Raw genomic sequence first — 27,404 nt, 5'->3', positions numbered from 1 at the left:
AGGTATTAAAGTATTATAATGACTGGGTGATTTGAGACAAATTAATAGTTTAAGGGACAAAAAAAAACTGGTAACAAACAAAATAGTTTTAGCAGATTTCTTCCCTCTATGACTAAACACTACTGCTGTTTCAGTGTTAGCAAATGCACAAACACAGTCCAGCTTTACATTTGTAATAGTGAGGAAAACTATGTTCTGTACAGTTATGTGGTATAAGAAATTTAAGAATACAATGACCTGTGCCAAGTCCACACCTCAGTTCAAGTGCCTCATTTTCCTTGTCAAGACAAGGCAGTAACAGATGATGAATTAATTTATAAATTGATATCATTAGGCAAATGCTTTAATGCAGAGCAACTTACATTTTACATCAAACAGTACTCCTCTATGTTGCTTAACCCCAACACTACATCAGTCTTTAAACTATCACTATAAGCAAGTTTAGACTTTGAGACAGTGCAACAGAGAAAGGGCTAAACAATGTAAATCCTGAGGTATGAGAATGCTGATTGGAGCCCCCTGCTGTTCTGGAGAGGTACCATACCTGGCCCCCTGAATCTGTTCCAGTTCTGAGGCTAGTCTGGTGCTGCGTTCCTGCTCCTCCTGAAGCCTCCTCCTCAACGTGCGCACCTCCTGTTGAGCCTCCACCTTTATATCATTTGCTACAACCACAGCTGTCTGCAGATCAGCTTGGAACCTCCGCCACTCCTCTGTCTCTTCCTGAATACACACACATTGTGCACACACACACACAAACGAATATTTAGACCTAAGAAAGATGAACTTTCTAAAAACCATAAATATTTTAAATAAAACCATATATATTTATTATATATATAATTACTCTGATTAATGAAGAATGCTAGTGAGAACTGCAATCGTACCGGCAATTATTCGTCAAAATGTGCTGTGATATGAATATGGCACCAGTTACAGTCACTGAGCTGACATTCCTGACTGACAAAATTAAACCTGACATTTTTCATTAACCCTCCCAAAGGTTAATCACTAGCAGTGCATAACCTATGAATTGTCTGAGAGAAATCCTACCTTCATTTGTTTGCTCATGGCTTTCATCTGCTTATCCTGCTCAACCTTATGTTCCTCCAGCCTCTTGATCTGATCTGGAAAATATTATATTGTAGAATGTTATTTTTCCTTAAATGGTGCAAAGCCTCAACTCTTAATTCATGTGCCCAGAAAAGCAATGGAATTGGAGAACCACTTTCTCTGACAGCTCAAACAAAGAAGCAAAACTGTGATCTAAAAAAATATATAAATAGTAGGGCAGCACTGAATAATTAAAATATTTATATGTTTATTTTAGATTCTCTGTTTAGTATTTGGACACTGTATAATATTTTCATTCTTCCACACTTCTGCTCAGACCTGTGTATTCCCCGTACTGCTTAATTTAATGGTAGGAAAACAACAACAACAAAAAAAAATCAAACAAAAAACACAAAAAGAGTGAAATTGGGAGAGTGAGAGAGACAGAGAGGGAGAGAGAGAGAGACAGAGAGGGAGGGAGAGAGAGAGACAGAGAGAGGGAGAGAGAGAGAGAGAGAGAGAGAGAGAGAAAGAGAGACAGAGAGGGAGAGAGAGAAAGAGACAGAGAGAGAGAGAGAGAGATGGGGGGATGGTGGGGCTTGTCATGTAAATGATTCTTGTATTAAATGGCTTGGCAATGATTGTGAAAAAAATGGAGTGAGGGAGGTTGGAGTGACACAGCTTGGTTATATCAGACTGCCGTGTCCAATCCATCCAAATTACGAACTCTGCCACTGTTTATTTTTGGGCTGCCGCACATAGGCAGTTTATAGCATTTGCTCCAGTGTGTGTTAAAGATGGCTGAGAGAACACAGCTATTCAGGGAGTTATGTAAGCCCAGAAGTTCAAGACAGAAAGACAGCTTTCCATTTTTCATAAACATCATCCATTTCAGGGGAAGTGCAAAAATGTAGTGCAGAGCATCATATATTGTCAATAGTTGTAGTGGTGTCACATTGGAAAATCAATTTTCGGTTTTTAGATGCAAAGCATGTCTCAAGTCTGGCTTGTAACTCACTCAATATTTGCAATAGACTTTCAAACTGTGAGAGTGAGAGTGAGTTAGGGAGAGAGAGATAGGAGAGTGAGTGAGAGAGAAGGAGAAAATAATTCTCATACTCTCCAGGTCCAGGATGGCCTGGTTGGTGTGCAGTCGGACTGCTCGTTGCTGCTCCACTTGGTCCTCCAGCTCAAAGATGGTCTCCTTCAGGTCCTTGATTTGGTCTTCGCTGTCTCTGCTCTTCTCTTCTAAAGTGAGAAGACTGGCTTTGTGTTCCTGCTCTTGCATCTCCAGTCTGTCCTGATACTGCTGTTTGTCTGATTCAACCTACCCCGCCCCCCCAAACACACACACACACACACACACACACAGAAAATAAAGTTTTCATATGCCAACAATTGGTATAGGTATGTCAAATTGTTTTGTTTGAGAGCTAAAGAGTTAGCATGAAAGCTAACTGATAGGATAGTTTGAATTATTGGTTTTCAGATTATAACATTCTGAATGAGGAGTACAGTGAGAATGACCCATAAACTCACATGAAAACACAGACCTCATTGGACAACAGCCAAGGGACTCATCATCATTGTGCAGCTAATTGACAGGCATACGTAAGTCATCATAAGCCACAGCCCATAATAGAGTTAAACACCAAGTGTCTGTAATTCTCTTCTGTCCAAAGCAAATAACAGTAAAGGCTATTTTAAGGAGCTTAAAAAACCCAAAAACACAGGTTAACTGAATTCAACTACAGGAAGTACAATAATTCTAGTTATATTTACATTAATTACATCTGACATCTCTGCATCCAAGATGGAGGATATACGCCTTGATGTTATTACTTAAGTGTACATATCTGTACTGACTGCATTCTTTGTTAAGCTATTAACTATAATTGCTTAGCAACAATGCAGACTTACAGGTAATCGCTTCTAAAACAAACCATACAAGCCAGATCTAGTGGCCTTACTTGTCTGTGTCAGTATAAATATTGTCACACCTGCGTCATAACTGCCCATCCCATATACAGCCTACAGATCCTGCTGGATTAGAGCAAAGTGCAGAACAGACTTCTCACTTATTATTGCCTTAGTTGGTCAAAAGTAATTACAGCTACAAACAATAACAATAATACATGCATAGATTTCAAAGTACTTTATGGGAAAATCTAGAAAGCCTCTAAAAAGGCTCTCAGCAACTCTGTGCAGTCAAAAATGGGTATGTGGATTCTGTCTTTTACTCTCAGAGATTTAAAAGAAGGGTTTAATTACTGACCATACTGGAGAAGGAGAGACAAAAAATGCAGTAAGTCAGAGTAAATGCGTTCCATATAAACTTCCATCCATCCATTATCTGTAACCGCTTATCCAATTTAGGGTCGCGGGGGGTCCAGAGCCTACCTGGAATCATCGGGCGCAAGGCGGGAATACACCCTGGAGGGGATGCCAGTCCTTCACAGGGCAACAAAGACACACACACACATTCACTCACACCTACGGACCCTTTCGAGTCGCCAATCCACCTGCAACGCGTGTTTTTGGACTGTGGGAGGACACCGGAGCACCCGGAGAACACAACTGCTGCGCCACCGTGCCGCCCCATATAAACTTGTATTTGCATATTCATTATGAAATTTTGACACATATTCAACAGTCGACAAAAGGTACAAGGTACAAGATTTGTTTCTGACGGCAACAATATGAATAATATTGATGCAAACAAATTATTGCTGATTTCTGAAGATGGTATATTTAAGGCATAACACCTTGAATCGAGTAAACTTTAATGACCTCTACAACTGACAATACCAAAATGTGACATGATTGGGGCCACATTTTCAAGGTCTACTTACCAAAAAGACGAAATATCTTGCCCTATTGCCATTCCTAATGCCAACATTAGAACCGGTAAAACATGCGCTGTTGTACCAGTGCATAGCATAGAGTACAAAATTGCCAGAATAGCTACCTCATCCTCTGAGCGATGTTACACTGGCCAGGGCATGATTGACGACAACTGGACCACCCGGAGAAGAACAGAAAAGAGACCCTTCCTTTAGCCATGACATCAGCAAATTCTGAGTCACCATGGGCCTTGCCCTTCTGAACATCATCAAGTACACAACATTTAGTCTAAAGAGGTTTGGACTAGACTTGGTTATGACCAAGTGCAGTGGACAACCTCCAAATAACTCTCTTTAAAAACAGTACCAAGGACAAGAATCAGGCACAGGGTTTGGCTCATAAATATTGCTTCAGAGGACACACTGAGGCCAGAGTTAATTCTGCCTTGAACATGTGTTCTGAGTTCATAAGTTGGGACAGCAATGAGGTGCCACTGATGTCTTCATCCTACAAGACTCTAACTGTTCTTTCTGTATATGTTTGCATTTTTAAACATGATTTAAATCTCTGTGACCACAACAACATTCCTGTCTGCCAAAGAGACAGATGCAGAGGTTTTCTTTTGTGAATTCATTGGAGATACTCTCTAATTTTCAAACATCCCATGCTGAAACATTAAAGAGTAAAATGTCCAATGTGGTTGGCAGCAGTAACCCTTGTGGGCTATGGCACTTTTTACTAGCTTTTCTCACACAGAACTCTGGCTCTTCTCGTTATAATTACATAGAAAAAGGTGGACGAAAAGATGATTAAAAAACTGCTATTTTCTTTTCTTCTTTTTTATAAATGATTAATGTTGAACCCATGCACTTTTACCACATCAGTTGAGTCGTAATTTCTTCTCATACTACATGTCTACAAGTAGGTAGGCACCTTTTAAAGGTATTAAAAATTACAGCTTCAAAGACATTGTAATGCTTCACTGATCTGTATTTTGGAGAACAGAACCTTAGCCGTTGCTACTCCAGGCTCAGCATTGCTGTAGCTGCACTATGTAACTTTCAGAGGAAGGTAGGAAAAAACACCCACACCCTCTTCATTTTAAGGCAGTGCTATAAAATTGAATTACACTCTTTAGTTTAAAGTGAGGAGTTTTAAGTTTCTGGAGAGGGTAGGTTACAAAAGTGGCTTCTTGCAACAGCTGGTTCTTTTCTAGCTCTTTAAGAACCACATTAATCACCTTCATTTGAGGTACATTGTGTGTTACACTAGCCTATGTGTAGTGTTTTGCTACAGTCGTAGTCTACTTATTCCTTGGATTGTGTCCAGTGTTAACAATTCCCTGCAAGGAGGGGAGTGACTGGTGCAAACGAAGGCACGTCCTCCCATAAGGCTTTGTTAGTCAGGGGAACCACTAACTCTGACAAATAGAACATCTTGTTTTATTAGAATTTTCCTGGATGGGGTTCTGGATGTGTGTGTTGCAATCTATGCATCCTGTTAATTTGATTGATTAGGATCTATATTCGAAACTTTGTTAGTCCATGAAAGTAAGCAGTAATGGAAAATAAATTTTGGCTATTAGCAAACACTAGGTCTAACAGAAGATGGGCAATGGGTTCAGTGAGATTTGGCATGGGTCATAAAAGCACTTGTCCTTACTTAAATGCCTTGTAACCAGTTTTTCAGCTGTGGCCAGCCACTGTGGAGGGCATTTAGTTTGAAATGATGAATACAGGAAGAGGAGGCATGAGAAAATTAGCTAATGTTAAAATTGATAGGCTTTAAAGTTGAAAAGAACATGTGTTCTTGAGTTAATGTAAAACCTGTCACACACAGGCTAATCCTCACCGAGTCCAAGCTCCAAGCTCTTTTTAATTCCCACCACAACCCACCACCCCACATTTTGACAGTGCAAAATTACTTTAAAGCCAAATTGAGACCACAGAAAGCCGTAGTAGATCACTAAGACTGTAAAGTTTACATTGAGAAAGGCAACTTTGTTAACAGGCCAAGGCCATGTTACCTTAGCTAACATTACTGGGGGTGTGGGGATGAGTGTGGGGCTGCCACTGCTGCTGAAGAAAATCCTAGAGAAAACACTGCCGCTCAATTCACTCAAAAACAGTGAGTAAATTTTTTAATTTCTTTTTTTTTTTTTTTTTGTTAAACAGGCAAAGTAGAGAAACCAACCTTGTTGAGCATGCCCTGAATTCGCTCCATTTCACTGTGTGCCTGCAGAAGCTCCTGCCTCAGCTCAGTGCAGGTAACCTCAAGCTTGTCCCTGTCTACATGAGCTGCTTTCAGTAAGGCTTGCAGCTCTGTACTGTTGCTGGCACTTTGCACCGCCTTAAGCTCCACCACCTTCTGTCTCTCTGTCTCCACCTGGCCCTTCAAACGCTCATTCTCCACTTTCAGAGCATCCATTCCTTGGTGGTTTTCTTCTGCCAGCCTTACAGCTTCAGCTCCAGCCTCTTTTTCCTTTTCCAGCTGCTGTCGGATGAGATCTAGCTCTTCTTTCAAGCCTCTGGCAGTAGCCTGTGCCTCCTGGTGCTCCTTCTCCAAAGCTCTCAAACTCCCAGTCAGCTGCTGCTGAATGTCCACAAGCTTCTCCCTCTCGAACCGCGAGTTCTCCACCTGCTCTGCCAGGCGTAGCTCCAGCTCTGCTGTCCTGGAAGCACGTGAAGCATCAGCCTCTTGAATTTGGGCTTGCTCTCTAAGCCTCTGGAGAAGGGCCTCGTTCTTTTGGGCCAGGAGTTCCACACGCTCCCTCTGCTGCTGTAGCGAGGTTTGAAGGAGACCTTTCTCCTCAGCCAGTCGTTCATTCTCTAGTGTCAGCTCCTGAACAACCTGCTGCTGGTCTGCCAATTCTTGCAGGGTTGCCTGGAGCTCCTCCGCCGTGCTGTGGTGGCTCTCCTCCATTTTTTGGATGCGCTCTGTTAAACACTCCACTGATATATCTCGTTCCATGGTCTCCGGGGGAACACCCTTGGTGCTGCTGCTGATAGAATCCGAACAAGATGGGATCTTCTCAAATTCTGAGGAGTCTGGGGAAGGTGATGGAGTACCTTTGGTGAGGTCGCTACTAGAAGATACAGAGGTTTTTAATGGACTTGCATTTTGCGGTCTACTTGTTACCATTTCATGGCTGTTATTCTCTGGGAGAACCCCATTAACGGAAGGTTTAGCAGGACTGGTTAATGATGTGGACGTTGTGGTTGGGCTGGTTAGTGATGTGGAATTCGCAGTGACATTACCACTGGAGACTGGAGAAATCTCCAAAGAGATTAGCTTTTCCTTCAAGGTTTGGTTCTCCTCCCGTAAAGCAGCCAGCTCCCTCTGGAAGCGTCCATTCTTCTCCTTTAGCTCCTTAACTAACGTCTGCATGTCTGGGGAGTGTGGCTGACTTCTCTCCCCATCTGACGTCCCATCTGGTGTTCCTGCCTCCTGCGGTGATCCTTTACCTTTGCACCGCTGCAGCTCCATCCGCAACTTGCTGATCTCAAACTCCTTGGCCTTGGCTTCTGCCAGCAGCTCCTTGACCTGACATTCCAGGAGGGCCTTGTCTGCACTCTCAGCCTCTGTCTTTGTCTTGACTGTACCACGGGTTTGCTTTGCTAAGGTGGACAGACTGGAAGTGCTGGCACTGGGAATCATCTTCTTGGCACTGGTGGTCTTCAGCTGGTCCCGTAGTGAGGTACGGTCTCTGGAGATGGTCTGAGGGATTTCTCGGGGAGCAGGTATCCCTGACTTTTTTCCTGACTGGATACCTACAGAGAGACAAAACATGTTTTACAGATTATGACTTTTCTATGGCACAAAGTTCTAAGTATAAATAAGCCCAGGACTGTTTAAAAATTTAATAGCCTTTTTTTTTCAAACAGCTGTGTATAGAGGATTTGCATGTGATGTCACAGCTGGCCATATTTTCAATGGGGCTGTGAGGGGGATCACTGTTGAATCTAACTTCCTTTAATTGAATCAGGTCATCGCTTGTTTCAGTCCTGGTTTCACAGTTTTTGTTCAAAAAATTGGACCTCCAAAGGACTTTTAACTAAGACAGAGGTTCTATATAGAGCCCCAAACATTTAACCAAGGCTTTTCTACCTTGTGAAATGGCACCTTATATCAATAGAAAGCATATTGTAAATGTTTCTATGTTGAATCTTTTAAAATCCCACATAGAAACTTCTAAATAGCAGCAATAATGATTCTTTTGCTATTATAAGCTTTACCATTGCAACAGCAGAACATTTCTTGGTGATGTATAATACAATTTTCAAAAAGTTGTTATCTATAACTATGCATATACAGATATATTCTCAATATATGTCTGGGTATATCTTTAAGCATGCCAAAGGATTTTGAGCCCTCATTGATCTATATACAACTATTGTTTTATAGAACCCTTAAAGAAGAGCATAGTACCGACAGCCGATTATTTTGCCACTCAGTCTAATTGAGGGGGCATGTTCCAGCACGATAGTGCATACCCTCTCTATATGTATGTTCATTCATTTGTTGTCTGTAACTGCTTATAAAGTTTAGGGTTGCGGTGGGTCCAGAGCCTACCCAGAATCACTGGGTTCAAGGCGGGAACACACCCTGGAGGGGGCGCGAGTCCTTCACAGGGCGACATACTCACACACTCACACCTATGCTGTGCCACCATGCCGACCTCTAAGATTCAAGGATTCAAGGAAACTTTATTGTCATTCGCATCACATGTGGTACATGAGGTGGAATGAAATTGTGATAGAGCTATAATACTAAATAAATAAAATTAAAAAATAAATAATATACTTCTGTGTCCTAAGTGTCTATATATATGTGATGTGTCTAAATATTTTAAGAAAAAAAAACTGAAATTCCTTCCCTTATAATGAAACTACATTCTCACCATTAACAACAACATCCCCATGTGAACACTCTTTGCCAGCCACCTACAAATGATTCCTTCTTCATGGTCACTTGGTCTACAAGATAAGTGACAATGCAGCCTTTCATTTCATACCATTGTTCAAGGCTCAAAGTATCAGTGTGAGAGGTCATTCATTCAGTCTGTGACTGGACAGAAAATGTTTTGTACTGTCATATTCAAATGTCCACCAGGCACTGCCTCTCCGTATTGTAACCATAGCAGTCCAATAGAAAACAAGTCAACTGGTATTTGAGTGGCATCAGAGGGCCATACAGCCAATCATTCCAGAGCACTCTGTAGAACGGCTGGTGTACCCTAGGCCTTGTGTGAAGAGGGGAGACTGGTGAAAGGTTTTATTGTTGGTTTTAGAATAATCAGCAAACACCAACACAAACATGGGGGGCTCTGGTTACAACTGATGACAATACCCCTGCAGTGCAGGGAATTTTCTAGAGCGGTGTGTAGGGGGTTACAATAAGAGTGTTGTGCTTATGGCCAAAAAAAGAGCTTTCACACTGGGCAATGTGAGATTTAGTAGACACAGAAAAATTTACTATAAAACTACATTGAGAAAAAAGTGTATGAAGACCATAATTTTGTTAACAAAAATTTTGAAAAAACATTATTTGTTGATGACCTATTTGACGGCTTATTTGAAAACAAGAACTATAACAGACTGCAGTGTACTTTTCTTCAATTAACAAATACTAAACAAAAGTGGTCAAATCTCTTTAATGATCAGTTTTGACTGGAAAACAGAAAATCAAAAGGAAATAATTTTCAGGATGACAAGAAGTGCATGCACCTTTTGGAGTGCACTTTGAGCATAAAATGTTAATGTCAAATAAATGTAAAATGCATTTGAAGAACAAACTTGCCATATTCCTTGCATAATTTGGATGGATGTTAACATGTTTTTAAATGTAACGATTTTTAAGCTGTTGTTTAATAAAATTAGTAATAAGTCATGTCTGAAAGATTAATACCTCTGAAATTAGACTGTTATTGTAATTTAATGGACTAACACTAGACTAATCCTAACAATAATTAAATCACTATAATGAGACTAACACTAGTACACATTTTAGCTGCCAGAATTAATACTGCGACCGGCTTTTTCCAGGTTTCTCTGTATTATATAACCACCATTTAATTGAAGCTGCCTTCATAGTGAGGATAACTTGCGTCAGTCATACTATGCCTCACCCTCCATCTTCAGGGAGCCATATGGCTGTTTAGTATTCTCTTTGCATTTTCCAGCTGATATAAAAGGTCCAGGGAGCTGAGAGGTCTCAGCCGTGACTTTATCACCCGTCAGCCGTGGTTATTTTTAGCCGCAGCTTGCATGTGCTTGTGCTTTATGACAACAAAAGTAGCGAGTTATGGTTTACGGAAAACAGCAGTAAAACAAAACCGCGGCGTTCAAATATGGATTTTGTTGAAAGCTATGACAGGGCTAATGTGGGGTTGCTTTCAGTCATGTGGGATGGCTTTCACTCAAAATATTTGTTCAATAAAGTATAAAGAGTCATATATTTTGCTCTCTCTTCCATGACTAAATGTCTGTGAGTGGATTTATTTTTTTTCACTTGATTAATGAGCCAGGTCCTTGCCTCTCTATCAGTTAAGTCAATACACCGAATGTCCTTTGAGAAGCTGTGTCAGGACAAGAGCTATTAAGACTCATTCTGGTTCAGTTTTTTGGTGCTTCTTTTTGTAAAACGTGTAATCCAGACAGAACCAGGACGCACATTCCTGAATTATACATCACCATCATCATCATTAAAATATTTATCCACTTGTGTGGGGGAATGCTGAAACCTATTAATTTTGCCTTTAAATCTAAACCTATAATTGCAACTTAAAATTTGTATCATAGAAACTCATATAGATACAGATATACACTGTAAAACTGATTATTATTTTACTGTATAAATACAACCTTTTACTACATAAATAAAGATGGTTTTGTTCCAGTGCTCAAACACAGGTTGACAGTGATCTCTCCTGACCAACACACATATCATCACACATCAAACAAACAAACTCCAACATAGCACAAAAAAAGCCCCAAACACAATGTAAGACCCTGTATGAATTCTGAAAAACTGAGAAAACTGGGAGTTCCAGCTCCACCCAATCTTTGGCCACTTGAACAGCTCAAAATAGTCTGTGTATTTAACAGTGACAAAATAAATTCTTCACAAAAAATAAATTAATAAATTACAGCGTTGCTTGTTATATGAATATTATTGAATACCTCAGTTAAACACACATTGCAAGAGCAATTAATATTAGAATTGATTTTTTTCCCAAAAACAGAACAGAACTTGTATTCAAAATCTTTAAAAAAAAACCTTTTATTGTCAGGAATTGACAGTTTTTCACCATAAATTAATTCATAAATGAATGAAGTTGAGGCAAAATGGCCTGTAAATATGAGCTAGGCCATTTAGACTATTGGGCACAAAGCAACACCTACAGTCTTATTGACGATAAACCTTCTGTAAAGTCCCCAGACTGAAATCCCTGTTGGCTCTTTTGATATAGTGAAGAAATTCAGGCACAAAATGGGAGCAGTGTTTGAATGGTTGTCTTCTTTCCATTAAGCTGACTAATGGCTGGCCCTGGACTCTGAGCCACCTCTGAGTATTCTCCTCTTACTCCTCTCGAGCAGAATAAAACCCATATGAACTGCAAAAAGTAAAAAAAAAAGAGGAAACATATTCTCTCCTTTGAATTCTTACACAGATATGACCTTCACAACATGCCGCATTAGATCCTGAATTTGACAGACTTGTCTTGGATGTGTGTGGCATACTGAAAGGGTTGTGCTGAAAAAGAGATTATAAATATACATCAGAGACAGACGTTTTCAGCACAATGCCACTAATGTCCAAAATACAACTACACAAATAGAACTCTCGTGCCAATACAGATTTGTTGTAAAATATCACTATGCATTTGAGCAACTGTGTGAAGTGACATTTCCAGTGGAAGTGAGTACCAAGATGTGAGCAAAATGTTCAGCTGTTCCCAGTGCATTCTGTAAATCCAGGCATTAAAATGGGCAACCATAGTGCCACTATCGAAGTATTTACATATGCAAATTCTTGGGAGATAATGGGGCTTTTGGAGACTCCAATGAGAGCAACAGTTGATTCATTTGACCAATTTACTCTCATCACCCACTTGGCACTGCCCCCAAGTTCAATTCTGGCAAATCCAGCCAGTGTAAACGAAACCAAACAAGCTCGTAGAACAACACAATCCATTAATTAATGAGGGCACAAAAGGAACGGCTTAAAATCTTGGATGGGACAAGAGTTTCCTGACTCCAAAATCTGTGTGAGCTTGGCTGTCCTTGACCCGGTCAGATTCTGATAACCGTCTATTTTTGATCCAGAATTAGAGGGAGGACAAGGCGGAGGTGGGGAGGGGGACAGAGAAAGGATGCAAAACACACTGAGTTGAGAGAAAAGACACCGAATGACATATGAAGGCAACAAGAGGTGCAAAAGAGTGCAAATAAGGGCAAAAGTGAACAACAGAGCTGCTTTTGTGGAGCTTAACATCAACCACCACTCTAAGGCTATAAAACAAAGCAGACTTTAAATCAACTATATGGTAGAACAAGTAGTGAATATCCTTCAAAGAGCCTCCCCCAGTGTTCCAAACCCACAAAGTAAATCATCATGCCACCACACACCACCTTTCATCAATATCTCAAGTAAATAACAGGAGCTTTAGCTTTTGATGCTGACAGTGAGATATACAGCAAAGTGATGAATGGCATAAGAGCAGACGTGAGCAGAGTTTCACTATATTTCTGTGTCTGAGAGCTGTTGATCTGCTTCTTGAGGTTTGCCTTTGTAAAGAAACGAATACTAACCATTACTATATATTCAGCACATAACGTTCCTAACACATTTCCTCTCTGTCCAAAAAGAACACGTATCTCCAAAATATTAACTTCTTAACTTTCAAGTCAATGTAGATAAATATATATTTATATATATATTACAAGTAATTTTGGAGCATTTCTACAGGTCCATTCATCATTAAATCTTCACATAATATGAAGGCCAGTTACTTTATTGATTAAACAGGCCACTTTATTTAATTTTTAATGTACTTATTTTCGCCCTGTGAAGGACTGGCTCCAGGGTGTATTCCTGCCTTGCGCCCAATGATTCCAGGTAGGCTCTGGACCCACCGCGACCCTGAACTGGATAAGGGTTACAGATAATGAATGAATGAATGAATGTATTTATTTTCAGTAAGAAATTGAAGTTGTGTCACCCTGCAATTGACTGGTGCCTTCTCTAGGGTGTGTTCCCACCTTGCGCCCAGTGATTCTGAGTAGGCTTCGGACCCACCACGACCCTGAACTGGAGAAGTGATTACAGATAGTGAGTGACTGAATGAATAAATGAATAAGTAAGTTGCAGTTTTGTATGAATTACAATGTTTAAAATAAATTCCTTTGGATTCTAGAAACAAAGTGTATGTAGGTGTGTGTTAGAGGGTAGGGGTAGGGGGCTCGTAAACATTCTCATCTACAAAAGGGGGCACAGCAGATCATTCTGGAAACCACTGGTGTATAACTAGGTATAAGTATATGAATAACAATTTTAGATTTTTGTTAAACAAAAGTCTATGGTTTTACAAGGCCAGATTTCCTAAGCCAAGGTTCGTAATAGCATTGCAAACATTCTAAGGCACCACACCAATTATAGTGCATTATGGAACATATGCTGGTATGTGGACTGGCTGTGTGAATCTGCCCACAGGTGTAAGTATTTTAGTGAATGAGGTTATTGTCTTTCGATGGAATGGCGTCCTAATCACGTTTTGTTCCTGCCTTGTGTTCAAACATTTTAGGTAGACTCTTGATGCGCCACGACCCTGTGTGGGATAAAGTAATTACAGAAAATGATTTTATTGAATTAATATATGGCCCATAAATCTTTATGTGTACAGCATTTAGAAGAAGAATCTAAAGCAACATCTCTTCTCTTTAGCTTGAGAAAAGCTATTAAGAAAAGCAAGCACATTGGCCTTTTGGACATGTTAACAGCAGCCAAGATCAACAGGCTTGTGTGTAAAAATGAATCCAGGAACAGTGAGTGTTATCGCAAAACTGCATGCTTCCTCTCAGAGAGGAGATATCTTGCTAACGTTAGTCCAAAATACTGACACTTCTTCTCCAAAGGGAACTGCATGAATAAACTGGTGGGCTATTATATATACAACAAGTGAATAAGGATACTGCAGTTTCCTTTATTAATTGCTACAAATTTGGTCAACTAAATCTCCATCTACTGTTACATTCCAAATATTTATTTTGTGACTGCAATATGAAGAAAGTGCATTTAATCCTCCATCCTTAATGCTGGATAAGGTTCTGTATCAGGAGATGGATGACTGGAGAACAGCCAGCAGGTTTGATGAAGTACAGTGCATTGTGAAATGACCCCTGGAGTAATTAACTGGACAGGGTTAGTAGAGCTTTGACAAAGAGCTGACCACTGGGAGTCATGTGTCATAGCACTGGCTGGGTATCATTGAAATGACACAGTAATTACACCAAAGCTGCCATGACAGAATAGTCCTTTAAATGATAGGAATCCTTTTGAGGTCCCATGATATTTCTTTTTGTTTATTTTGTTTTTACAAGTAGGAGTACACCATTTGCTCTGATCCAATACCAGCATCCTTTAATGAACCACAACAGACCTATTTATAAACCAGGGCTAGAATAAAACAACACAGGTTCACTCCAAGCAGAACTAATGTTTTGCTATTTCCAATCTCATGGCCCAACACAAACATAATATTGCTAAGCCTGTCAGAACAAAATGAAAAACAATTCATTCTTTTCCATAGACTATACATAGAAATGCATAGTGATAAAACAACAGATTTACAAAGCTTTTAATAAAGCTGAGGCTGAACAGTAAAGCATATAGATATATATTTTTTTTGGTAGCTAATTTTGTAGCTAAACACAAAATTAGCCACTTGGCCAAAATTCTATGTTCTATGTAAGCCATTTTTTTGTTCCTAGTAAAATCTTCATTTTTTTGTTTTATGGTTTGATTTGAGGTCCTCATGTGAACAAACAAAACAATGACTGGTGTAGTGTTGGGTTTGTAATATCAATGTTAGGGTTGGGGTTAATTGGTCTACATCAATAGGAGTCCTAAAACAGGCAAGACTCCTAAAACAGGCTATGTTCAAATTGCAACCCTCATTAATCAATTCTGATTTTGTATCTGTTTATAATGTGAACAAATTTGTCCAGAAAAACAGCACCCATACATAAGTTTATGCACATCACCTCCATAACCAATAACAAAAACATGTTTGTGAGACAAATCCTTGTTATAAAATAGAAAAAAAAACGATGAGTTTGTAGCTGATGTGTGCGTTGCACTTTTCTATGAAGGATAGCAAACAACTATAGAATGTGCACCATTAGGATGTAAAGGTGAAAAAAGCCAGCCAGACTGCTTCTACTGCTGGGTGAATCACAAATGTCTCCCTGCACCCTTTGTATTGCATAAAATAACAGATTCTGCACTCATGTAGTGCATTTTATGATGAATTATAAAACAATTTATCTTTACATCTTCCAGTTAAACTAGTGTCTGGTGGATGTTGTAGTTTTAGTTTTATAATCTGTGCGGTGCACTGTGTAGAGACTATGGAGCTATATGGAACACAACTCGAGCCTCTCTAGTGTGCTGGCTGAGTATGTGCATGCAGGCAAACAAATGCATGACATCTGATCTGAAGGCTCACATTCATGTTGCATGCCCACAAATTGAATACATATCTGATGTAGAAACACATATGAAAGTGACTAAAATCTGATTTGAAAAGACTGGATTAGACATGCCCACACAGCACTGGAAAAATAAATCAGATCTGTGTCACATTAAGGCAAAAAAAAAATGTCACATGTTAACATAGGCACTATCACCTACAACTGCAACCTGATTAAACCATAAACCGCTCTGGATAAGTGTATTTGCCTAATGGCTTAAAATTATTAATATAAAAACTCAAAAACACAAGTCTGAGAAGTCCTCTGATATCAACTCTGATCCATCTCCTGTGGGACAGGAAGTCCAACCAATGCGTGATCTAATGTTTTCTACGCATGTGGATGTCAGGGGTATAACTTAAAAACAATCACTGCCTTGCTGTCACCCTTTCCTGTTACCCTGCCAGTAAAAGGGATGGGCATGTTGGATCGGATTCCGTATGTGTATACAGTCCTGGGACAGGGAAGCTGGGATGAGCTGGCATTCCACTCCATATCCTGTCACGCAGGGGAAAACAGAATCAAAGTATTTCCATCTGCGTCAGCATGGGGACATACTGAAGGGTCAGGGTGGCCTGACCATGGACCGAGGATGCTGAAGGCTTTGAGTGGGTGTGGCAACTGTGTTTCCCAGACGCAGATGCCATTTTCGTAAGAAGATCTGATGTTCATAAGAAGCATCAAAACCGAGAGTGACTGACATTGCTAATACCACTGTGGACTAAACACAGGGCCACTGCACTCACAGAGATGAAAGTTTATTTTCTATCACTATGTAAAAGAAGCATCCTGCTGCTTGTGTTGTGAGTGTTATGAAAATACATATTGTTGATGTATGTGTTTGTTTTGGACAGTGTTAATTTTATTTAAGCTATTATTATATGAAGCATTCTCTAAAAGCAGCTACCTACTATGTCTTCATGCTTGCAGTTGGCTACCTGTTGTAACTGTTTAAACAATAACCACATATTTACACCAACAGGGAAACTAGAACCATGGAGCTTATCCAGCAGTGGCGTCATAATCAGACCTTACAGGATCCTTTCATTTACCTCACTCTCCATCCCTCTGTCATGTTGCATTTCTCAATATCTCTCCATTGTTCCCTCAAAACTCAAGGCTTTCTCAATGAGAGCTGGGGCCAGAAACAGAAAATCTTCTTGGCTCTGCTTGAATTCCCCCAGCCCTGCTCTATGGCAGGATATGACATTGTGTGGAGGAGGGCTGCAGTATTACAAAGTAAAGTCTGTCCTGGAGCAATATTTTACAATACCTCTGAGTACTGACCTGGGATCAGACTCCCTCCTATGTATAAAGATGCTTGGCGCTGTTGGCAAAACTGCAGCTGATCAAAATACAGCAGCTTTGGACTGAAAGGATTTGTGTATATCCCAGTCTGCAGTTTCAATTGAGTGGTGCAGTGATTTAAAACCAAGCATTAGTGGATACAGCCATAGGTACAGGCATGAAATATCAGTGAAGGACTGATATCAAATCTTTTATTTCACATTCTGCATGATCATTTCCTGGAAGGTAAAATATAATAATTAGATTAAGTTGGATGCCACATCATGATGGTCTACATTTTACACTAGTTTTCTGCCCAATATGTACACTACACATGTCATATGAAGGCACCCACTGTGTCTTTCCAAACTGCCATGACATGCACTTAATAATCAGCTAATTGAACAAAATCAGATATTGTAAATAATCTGATCAACGCGTTCACATGAACTAGGAAAATCAAATAATGGGAAATCTCTGAGTTTATGTGAGTTTAGCAATAATCTGATTTTTGATTTGCAACAGTCAATTTTCACAGAAAGACCTTCTTGCTGTGGCGTTTTGTAAACATGGACCGACTATTTTTACTTATAATTTATATTATGCAGTGCTGCTCTTTTCACAACTGACTCTACACTGCTGCTAAAATGGAGATGAGATTTTTTAAACAAGCGTCTGTTCATTGGATGCAGTGTGTGTCCCTGCGTTACAGACAGAGACCAGACTTGAAGGACGCGGGTTCACGGTAAGGAGCAAGTGGTACTTAAAGGCAATGTTTATGATTTAAAAATCACTTTTTAAAAAATAAAATTCAGAGGATGTTTCCTCACCATTTGCTAGTTTTCTAATCTGTTTGTGCACTGAAAATGTTTTGATGTTTTTATGAAGCCCTTTGTCAGTACATGGAGAAAAAAAAGGGTATAGGCCTGATATGTCTCAGGATTTCTCTCTTTGCTTCACTGAATCACAGTAGAAAAACAGAATTTTCAGGTGTTTTAACAGCGGAGAGACCTCAGGAGTGTGAAAAGCATGAAAAGAGATGATTGCTGTTACCAACTCTACGTGGGTAACACTTATGTTTGCTGTTACAAATTACTTAAGGTAGAACTCACTCTGAATTCGGGTGATGGCTAACTGCGTGAAAGTAAACCCAGACCAAATTTGCTACAAAACTAAACTGCTCTAGTTACAAATGAGTATATGTGGTAATTCAAACATTGGTTAAAAACCTACAGACAAGTTGAACTTCAGCTACTTACAACCAGTATTTGAGTTTATTCCTCAAACAATACATTGTCTTTTATGATTTTCAGACACAGAAAGGTGAGAGAACTTCAGAAATTGTCAGACAGCTCTTATAGTGTCCATTTACGACTGCATGCATTCATTCATTCATTCATTGTCTGTAACTGCTTATCCAATTCAGGGTCGCGGTGGGTCCAGAGCCTACCCAGAATCACTGGGTGCAAGGCAGGAACACACCCTGGAGGGGGCACACATTCACACTCACACCTACTGACACTTTTGAGTAACCAATCCACCTACCAATTTGGGTTTTTACTATGGAAACAAACAGGAGCACCCAGAGGAAACCCACGAGGACAAGGGGAGAACACACCAAACTCCTCACAGACAGTCACCTGGAGCGGGACTTAAACCCACAACCTCCAGGTCCCTGGAGCTGTGTGACTGTGATACTCATACTGCTGAATGACTCCTGTATTGATCTAAATTAGTCTTTTCTCATTACATCTGCTTAGCAAAGATCTGCTGTACTGAGAAAGACTGATAAAGACCGTCATCTTCCAGGAAATGTGTTCGTTTGGCTGAGCATATCAACCTGGCTTTACTTCCCCCATTGTTGAGTAAACCTTACCGTTCTTGGTCTGGGAAATGGCATTCCAGTCTCCTGTGCAATCTCGTAATGGCCTGCCTCAGTGCCTGAACGAGGCACATTTCTCTCTGCAGTAACAAGTCAAACTGTCAGCCGGCAGAGTGAGTCAGCCCTTTCGTTCTGCTCTGTCTACTTCACAAACAGGCATCCTGTCCTGTCTGGAGCGACAGGCCAAGATTTACAGACACTATGCAGCTTATAAGAAGCCCTCTCACCCTCTTCCCCTTGTATTTACAGTTATTTATTTAATAAGCCCCACCCATTTAGAAAATGTATCCCTATATGGCTGACTAAAGTGTATATCATAGTGCTTGCCATAAAGAATCATGACATAATTCCATTTTCCAAAACAGCAACATTTAAAAATCACTAAAATAGATTAAGAGATAAGACACACATCTTAAAAAGCAGATCCCAATAGACTATGTGAGGATTTGACTGTTATCAAAAATGAAATCAGCATTACACGGATGTGACTCCAATGTCATGCTCTGAGTAAAATATTTTGACTTTTGATTCCCATTTTTAGTCAAATTTTCAAACTCGCTTTGACGCTTCAGATCAATCTCCAAAACGTGTTTCAAAGCACAACCCATGTTACAGAATTTTTTCTGCATTTTTCATGCACCAACATTTCCAAGATGTTTCCTATTTTCTTCTATTTGTCATGATATCCTTTATATGATGCAGATGATAATGTATTAGAGACAAATGTGATAGGCTAAGAGTCATGCCACACTACTGCTGACCAAATTTGTGGTGCCTGTGATCCCTCTTTCTCATTGGTCCTACTTTGGCAGGAATCTTAGTGAAAGTAATTCCATGGAGAGTAACAGAAAACTGGAGGTTTTGTTTGATGTTACTGGTTATCACTTCCCGTGATCTTCGGGTAGCTGGAAATTACCAGACTTGCTGAAACCGAGATAAAGTTAATTGTGACAAACAAGGGAGAGATTTAGATTTGTTTGGAGAAGCTGAGGGGTAGATATAGGGTCACTACCTCACATATTGCTGGCATAGGTTCAATTTATTCACAAAATTCCCTGAACTTGCCTCGAATAAATAAACCAAGTAGATTTAATTATATTAATAGTATTTAATTGTAGCATCAAAGACTCATAATGTGGTTGTACCGAGATTCTTTTCCCTCACGAATATGTTTACTGCAAGTGTTTCACGTACAAATTTGGCAGAGTTCAATGGTTCTTCCCTGATCAATAACTTGATTTTTGAAGGCTAATCATCTACAAAGCTTTCAGTTCGTTACAGCCATCACATCATGAGATCACTGACAGTCAGGCACTTTTGGAGAAGGCCTCTCTTTTACACAGAGGGCAAAAGGTGAAGGATCAAAGACAAAGAGCCAGATGACGGAGTCTGATTCTCAAGAGCTCCATTCAGCTCAGGCAAATAAAGACATATTTAAGTAAGTTTGCTAAAATTGGGTTACCTTTGAGAATTTGGGGTCAACAAATGACTATATTCACCCAAATATAACTTTTGTTTATGAATGCCAACACTCCAAAGGGGCTGAAATGACAGATGTATGAGATGCTGAGGTATTTGGGGCTCATTTCTGTATTTGTCTTTTGGTAAGTTCTTGGGTGAAGCCCAGAAAAAATTCATGAATTTGGTACATGACAAACAAAAACATGCTAGAAATAGAACTGAGGATCATTTCCTCAAGCACAAGTATGTAAATATAGCTGGTAAAAGACTGAGCAACACTTCAGTGTTCTAAATATAGAGAAAGAATGCAACTAAACCTTTTTAGACACCTTACACCACAATTAAACCCCATGATAATGATTTTAATCCAGTACAATTTTATACAATTCTGAGAACATTTCTTCAACATTTGCTACGTCTCCATTATGTTTGCACACAGGAAAAAGTTATGGTGTTACTACACAGACCTTGATGTTTTGGATGTATTACTTAATTTAAGAGCTTCCAATAAAGTAAACGCACAGTTAATTCGAACAGTGAAGAACACTTACAGACAAGTTACATTTAAAACATGAACAAGCTACAGTAGGGTAAACACACAGTTGCACCTTTAAAAAACTACGGAGCTTCTGAATTAATATAAAAAGGTGTTCTCCAGAATCATCTATGTTGCTTTTTAAGGATTAGGTTGATCAAATATTATTACATGGCTAATAACAGTCAGAAAAACAGCCATCAATAATTAGCAGATCTAATATTGACAGGTAGCAATTTGCTTTTATTCTGTTATTTTTATAAGCTGTATTTGCAGACAGTCATCTGTAACTCCAAAAAGCACTAAACAATATTTAAGAAAGTGATTATTTAATAATTTTACATTCTTTTCTATTAAATGCAATTGATACGAGATGAATAATTGTACTGCTCTGTAGTCCCTGAATCAACCAATTTATGATCTACAGAATGGGTCCCCCACATGGGAGCAGCCATGTTAGGAATACATTTAAAACATGATGTCTGACACATCCAGGACACTAAGTGTCAGTATAAAAATCTGTGTTTATAATAACAAGAAAACATGTAAAAGAAAATGACAGATTGCTCCCTTAAATTATTTTCCGTGGGAATGGAAGATGGAAGATTCCACTAATGAGAAACTCATGCAAATAGAGACAGATATGTCCATGAACTACTTAAAAGGTTTTGATATCCACATGCCTTTCACCCTATTGTTTTTTCCATGCCTCCTTCACAACTGATGGCAAACAAAACCCTCACAATCCTCCCTTGGAAGACCATGAAATGAGGGGATTTTAGAAATGATGCAGCTTTGAGAAGGCTGAGGGGCCTGTGCTTTTGTTTTCTGTAAAGCAAAACAACATAATCCGTGAGGAGCCGCTTATTCTCTGTTGACCGTGAAAGCAGTGCAGCAATCTAGTGACCGCACTGACCGATGCTTTTTCATTTTGTGAGGGGGACATCACAAACAAACCCAACACAAAGACCCAAGTCTTTGGAACTTTCTGGTGCCTGGGATACACAAATAAATTGTCACTGTTAAAAAAACAATGTATCTCAATTTAGGCATTTCATGATAGACAGACTAATGGAAATGCTCTGAAATAAAAGTCATTACATTAATAGCATCAAAAGTTAAAAGTTGCCATTTTTGGAATGCCTTTTTTGGCAGTACTAAGAAACAGCCAGGGATCTTTGGGTGTGGACTGGTAGTTGCTTAAAACTGTAATGATTACAAGGTGATCATTCTGTCCATTTAATCCGTTTATAGGTGTTGCCAGTCTTTCTGACAGTGCTGGGTTGCGTCATACATAGACAAACAAGACAGGGGGAAATTCAAATACAACACACCTGTCCTGTCAAACACAAAAGGTATAAAAGAGCTGTAATGACTTTGCTCTTTACTCTTGCGGATACTCCCTAATGCTCAGCTGGTAGTAGTGAGTTCTTTAAAAGCTTGAACACTTAGAGTACCTCAACAGGACCAGAAAATTCACATTGAGTTTGGACACCATTTCACAAACAGTAGTGGTCCTGGAGGGTTTTTTTAAATTCTTATTTTTCTTAACATATTAAAGGACCTACTATGACGGGGTATTCATGTTAATGGAAATGAGATCCATACAGGTGCAGATCAGCACAAAAACAATACATTTTATAAAGGTTTTTATAGACTAAAATATTTTAAGAGTACTTGTTCATTGCAGGGTTCTAAATATAGAAAAAGAAGGCAACTACGTGTCCTTAGACATCTTGCACCAGACTAAAAGGCCATGATCATGATTTTAATTCAATACTTTTAATATCTGCTAGCTCTCTGGTCTGTTTGTGTGCTGGAAAAAGGTCTGGTGTTTGTACACAGCCCTGGCTCAGTAAACGTGAAACTAAGTTTCTCAGTCCGAACTGGCTTTGGTGTTGGCTGAACTGGCTCTTTGGATAGTGGAGAGACCTCCAAAGGTTGAAATGCATTGAAAGTGTTGAGGATGTTGTTCCACTGGTTGGTAACATTGACTTCTTTTTGCTGTTACGGACTACTTAAGAGAGTAGTCTAATGGACTCTAAATTCGGGAGAATAAAAGTGCTGCAAATCTAAAGAGCTTGAGTTACATGTGGATTTCTATGGTGAAACTTCACCACTTCACCCATGAACAGGCTACAATTGGCTTCTTACTCAAACAAATCATTCCACCTTAAAAGATGTGGATCTTCTGAATGAACACAAACAAAAGTCCAGAGAATCCAAGCCTTTAGGTGTATCAGCACTTGGGCTTTTTTCTAAAGTGCATAACATCAAAGTATAATAATTATTAATGTACCATCCACTGTAAAGCATTCCTCTTTAGATAGCACATTACATTTAAAGGTACATGACATTTAGTAAGGGGTATGCATATATGCATCCATAAGACCTGCAGTCAAATCAGGAAAAGTCTTATGGAATATGGTACAGTTAATTTCTCTAGATAAAGGTACTGGAGACATTCCCTTGAGGGTACCAGCCCTACATATCTAGTAGTTTCCAGCACATACAGAACAGAAGTGATGAGCAGGTCTCTTTCTTAAACTGTTAGTCTTCATAAATTCTATTTTCCAGCCAGAGAAGCTGCAGGGGAACACTGCTGTTGGGCAAACAAAGCAGCAGAATATGTTTCGACAAAACACACTTCACACAGAGAATCTCATAATGGTATAACACAATAGAATATGCCTCTCCAAACCAAACACACTCCCTGGGCCTGTGGCTGGCTGTGAGGAAACACATTCCTTTCTTAAGAACAGCAGTGCCATGAAGAATTATTCACTGCAGTCTGAATTGTGGTGGCACTGGGAGAAAGCAGCCGTGGGACAAAAGTAGAATGAGTGTGACTTCACTATGAAGACAAGAGAAGCTGGCAGAAAAACGCCCCAGAAAAGAGACACACCACCCATTCTCAGGTGAGTGCTTTGCATAAAACTGAGAAATTAATAACGCTCAACTCTCTCAGGCCTGTGGGAATTCATAAAACCTGAGTCATGAATTTCCCCTCACATACACTGTTAGGGAAGAAAGCCACTGTACAGGTGGTACATTATGGTACAGTGGTACATTACATCTGCTGTTCAGTTAAACAAAAAAAAAGTCACACGTGAGTATGCACTTATTTAAATTCTGTCCATCCTCACAGACTGAAACAGGCCTCTTGTTAGTTTTGTTAATAATGATCTAAAAATCTATAGTTTCCACCTGTAAATATTTAAAAATGATACTGTTTAATGCTTCTGAATGTGAAAACTGGCGGTGTCGTTCAAGTTTATTTAGCAAAAGTTCTGTTTTATTCTGTGAGAGCGCAGACTCCGGCACTGCTCCTCCTCCAGTGGAAATGATGTGAGAAATCTGATAATAAGCGGTCACAGGAGACACATGTAAATGCCAGGTTTATTGCCAATAATTTATTATGGGATCACCTGAGACGTATATTACACATGGCCAATTAGACTGCTGGTGATCTCAGAAGAATGGCCTGGCCACCCCAGAGCCCAAATCTCAGTATTACATTGGAATATGCTGCAGAGAATGTGTTACATTATGAGAAGCAGAAAATGCAACCAAAATTTAGACTATACAATAAGTGCGCATAAGGTTCCCTGCAGAATTCTTTAAAAAGCCAAGTCTGCTGCAAATAATGGGCACTGCAATAAAGGCAAAGTGGGGAACAAAAAATACATATATGTTTTCAGAAGCTGCTGTGTACAATAACTTATATATAACTGTATATAAAAACATCTGAACAGAAAACTTTTGTTAAGTCACTAAATTCACTGATGCAAACTCCCCCATGATCCTACACTCCAATGATCTTCAGTACAGCATCTCTTTTACTGTGGATGAAGATCCAGCAGCAGAGACATTCCAAGAGCCACAGAAATCCAGACCAGAATTCCTGTTCTTCTTTTGTTAACCAAAACAACTAAAACGGTGTTCACAAGTAGATATGATCCACTGCAAATGTATCTGTTCACCCAGTGTGTTTCCAGTCTACTACACACACACACAGTGCCCAGCAGGTATTTACTGTGAGAACCAGGCCCATGTCATTCTCCCTCAAAAATCAGTGCTACATGACCCACAGAAGGAATAAAGAAAACACTGATATCACCAAGTTTCAACACTATCACAACCTTTTCTCAACCATTTCCCTTTCAACAAAAACACTTGGCAGCAACCCTCAGCATTACCCAAACTTTGAAACATTTGCTCAATGTGAGCCTGGTTACCACAAGAGCAGTGGGCCTCTTCTCAAGCCCTTTGGAGCATGAAAGAGCCACATGGCTGATCGTAGACAATCCACTTGAACAAGAAGGCTAATTTTTAAAAAATGGTTATAAATTATTAAATATATGTTCAGAAAAATGGGAAGAAAATCAAGCTTCATTCTTGCTTCAGATATGAAAAAACATAAGTTTCTGTCCATCACTGTGGGTCTGAAAGGACGTGTATCTGTGGAGTTTATTCTGATAAAAGGAAACAGATGAAAAAAAAGGAAACTCTCCTGCAAATCAAGAAAAAGAAATAATGAAAAAAGCTGTATCCTAAATTCCAAACATTGCAGGACCATGAGTGCGGTCTGCACAGAAGCATTGGACTTCTTCTTATGCCTTTTTTGTGCATGAAAGAGTCCAACTGCCCCTCTGTCTGCCCCGGCCTGTCACTCCCCATTCTTCTCACCCACCTCACTGAATAAACATCTAGAGAAGGTACAGACTGGTATTTTTTTGATCTCCAAGCACAGCTGAAAATAGACCCACTGTTCAGCCATATTTCAGAGCTAAGGTCATCTAGATATCTGCTGAGCTTGGGCGCCAGTCCAGCCTCTGCTTGGCTCACCCCAAAAAGCCACAGCCAGCCGCTTTGATACAACATCCTTCATTACTGCCTGGTCCGGCATTAAACTTCTGATCCATCCACTTACAGATAACAATGTCAAAACAAGAGCATAATGAGGTTTAATGGGAAGAAGGTGAACTCATTTGTCCTGCTCCACAACTGGCTCCAATGTGTGTGTGTGTGTGTGTGCATGTGGGGAGGGGGTGGGGTAATTTTTTTTCTGAGCTTTTCTGTGAATACTATACAAAACTTTACATGAGTGGTAGTGGGGAGTGCACCTCAAAGTAGCTTAAAATAAGTGATATTAACAATTAACTATCAATTAGAAACATCTGGACATATAATGTACATCATTAAATATCTGTGAATATGTGAATGCCTTTGCTCCTTAAGACGCCAATATGGGCACTCTGATAACTAGTGATGTGAATGGTCTAGAGACCTGTAAAACAACTAAAAACGCCGGATTAGCTTGAGGGCTCATTTGTATTCTGCAAGGATTTCAAAGAACAATATACAACCTACAGAATGTGCTACATATTGCTTTCTGCATTTTATTGAATTCCACGATTTGCTCCATTCTTATTTGGCCAAATCAAGGAAGCTTTCCTCTGTAGAAGAGGAAAATTTTTCACATTCTTGAAGTGAAGTAAGAACAGTTGCCCTTTGCTGTTTCCTGCAAGTAAGGCGTTAAGCTCTTGCTTCCCACAATATACAGCACATTTCACACAGGGCTAGAGGACACAACAGTTATGAGTCAGAGGCCAGAGGTGAAACAGCCAGGCTCCATTGGAATTTCAAATGAACTTGTTATCTGAAAGCTGAGCAAAAAGGTTGGTTTTCTCATGCCATGGTAGAGCTGGAAGTTGGTGGAGTAATATGAAATTATGCTTTTTTGACAGATCTGTAATATTTAGGACTGGGAGGCTTAATTTAATTCTCACTTATCAGCAAGCCTGGAGTGACAAAGCAGAAAAGCCTTTAAAAACTGCCCAGACAAACAGGAAGGGATCTTCTGTCAATAAGAAGGACCTATATTGAAGTACATTTAAAAAGTGATTGACACCAATAAACATTAGTGTGTGGCACAATTCAGAATTTATCTGCTCTGTGAAAGTAGTGTGTAGTGAAGCAATTGCTCTTCTAAATTAATCTACACAATGCAGTCCCTACAGAAACTGCCAGTGTGTCCCCTGGTGTGTTACTGTCTTGGGCCCAAGAAAAACACATGAAAACATTAAAAGTTGTGGGGCATGCACAGGGCTGTTGTAGGATAGTTATCAGTAGCACAGCATATCAGAACACCTGTTTCCTGAGGCACTAAATACCACAGTCATCCCTCAGCTGTACATTAATAAAGTAAATAAACAGTTTAATTGTATGTTATTAGGGGCGATGGGGACGTACACAGCTTTGTTTTTAAGTAGCCTAAGCCTGGCATTTAGGCTGGTAGATCTTTCATTTGTTCAGATTTCAAAGGGTGATCTTTTACATGACCACTGATGTAAGGGATATAAAGCCCCCACTAGCATTATATTATTCATTCATTCATTCATTATCTGTAACCGCTTATCCAATTCAGGGTCGCAGTGGGTCCTGAGCCTACCTGGAATCATTGGGCGCAAGGCGGGGAAATACAACCTGGAGGGGGCACCAGTCTTTCACAGGGCAACACAGACACACACACACATTCACTCACACACTCACACCTATGTACACTTTGGAGTCAACAATCCACCTACCA

At 39.6% G+C, this 27,404-nt stretch overlaps 1 protein-coding gene across 4 annotated transcripts in view; it reads right to left on the bottom strand.

The window, feature by feature from the left end:
- The window catches only part of specc1 (sperm antigen with calponin homology and coiled-coil domains 1), a 117,737-nt gene that overhangs the window by 47,000 nt on the left and 43,333 nt on the right, over positions 1–27,404 (bottom strand). For all 4 annotated transcript variants that reach the window (XM_066658577.1, XM_066658576.1, XM_066658578.1 and 1 more), the window contains 4 exons: positions 6,088–7,664; positions 2,170–2,377; positions 1,051–1,124; positions 545–720 (listed from right to left, as the gene is read on the bottom strand). In XM_066658577.1, the coding sequence (XP_066514674.1) occupies positions 545–720; positions 1,051–1,124; positions 2,170–2,377; positions 6,088–7,664 (2,035 nt within the window). The remainder of the gene's footprint in view (positions 1–544; positions 721–1,050; positions 1,125–2,169; positions 2,378–6,087; positions 7,665–27,404) is intronic.

The sequence above is a fragment of the Hoplias malabaricus genome, chromosome 2 (assembly GCF_029633855.1).
Source record: "Hoplias malabaricus isolate fHopMal1 chromosome 2, fHopMal1.hap1, whole genome shotgun sequence".
NCBI classification, from domain to species: Eukaryota; Metazoa; Chordata; class Actinopteri; order Characiformes; family Erythrinidae; genus Hoplias; species Hoplias malabaricus.
This window is presented reverse-complemented; position numbering and strand designations above follow the sequence as displayed.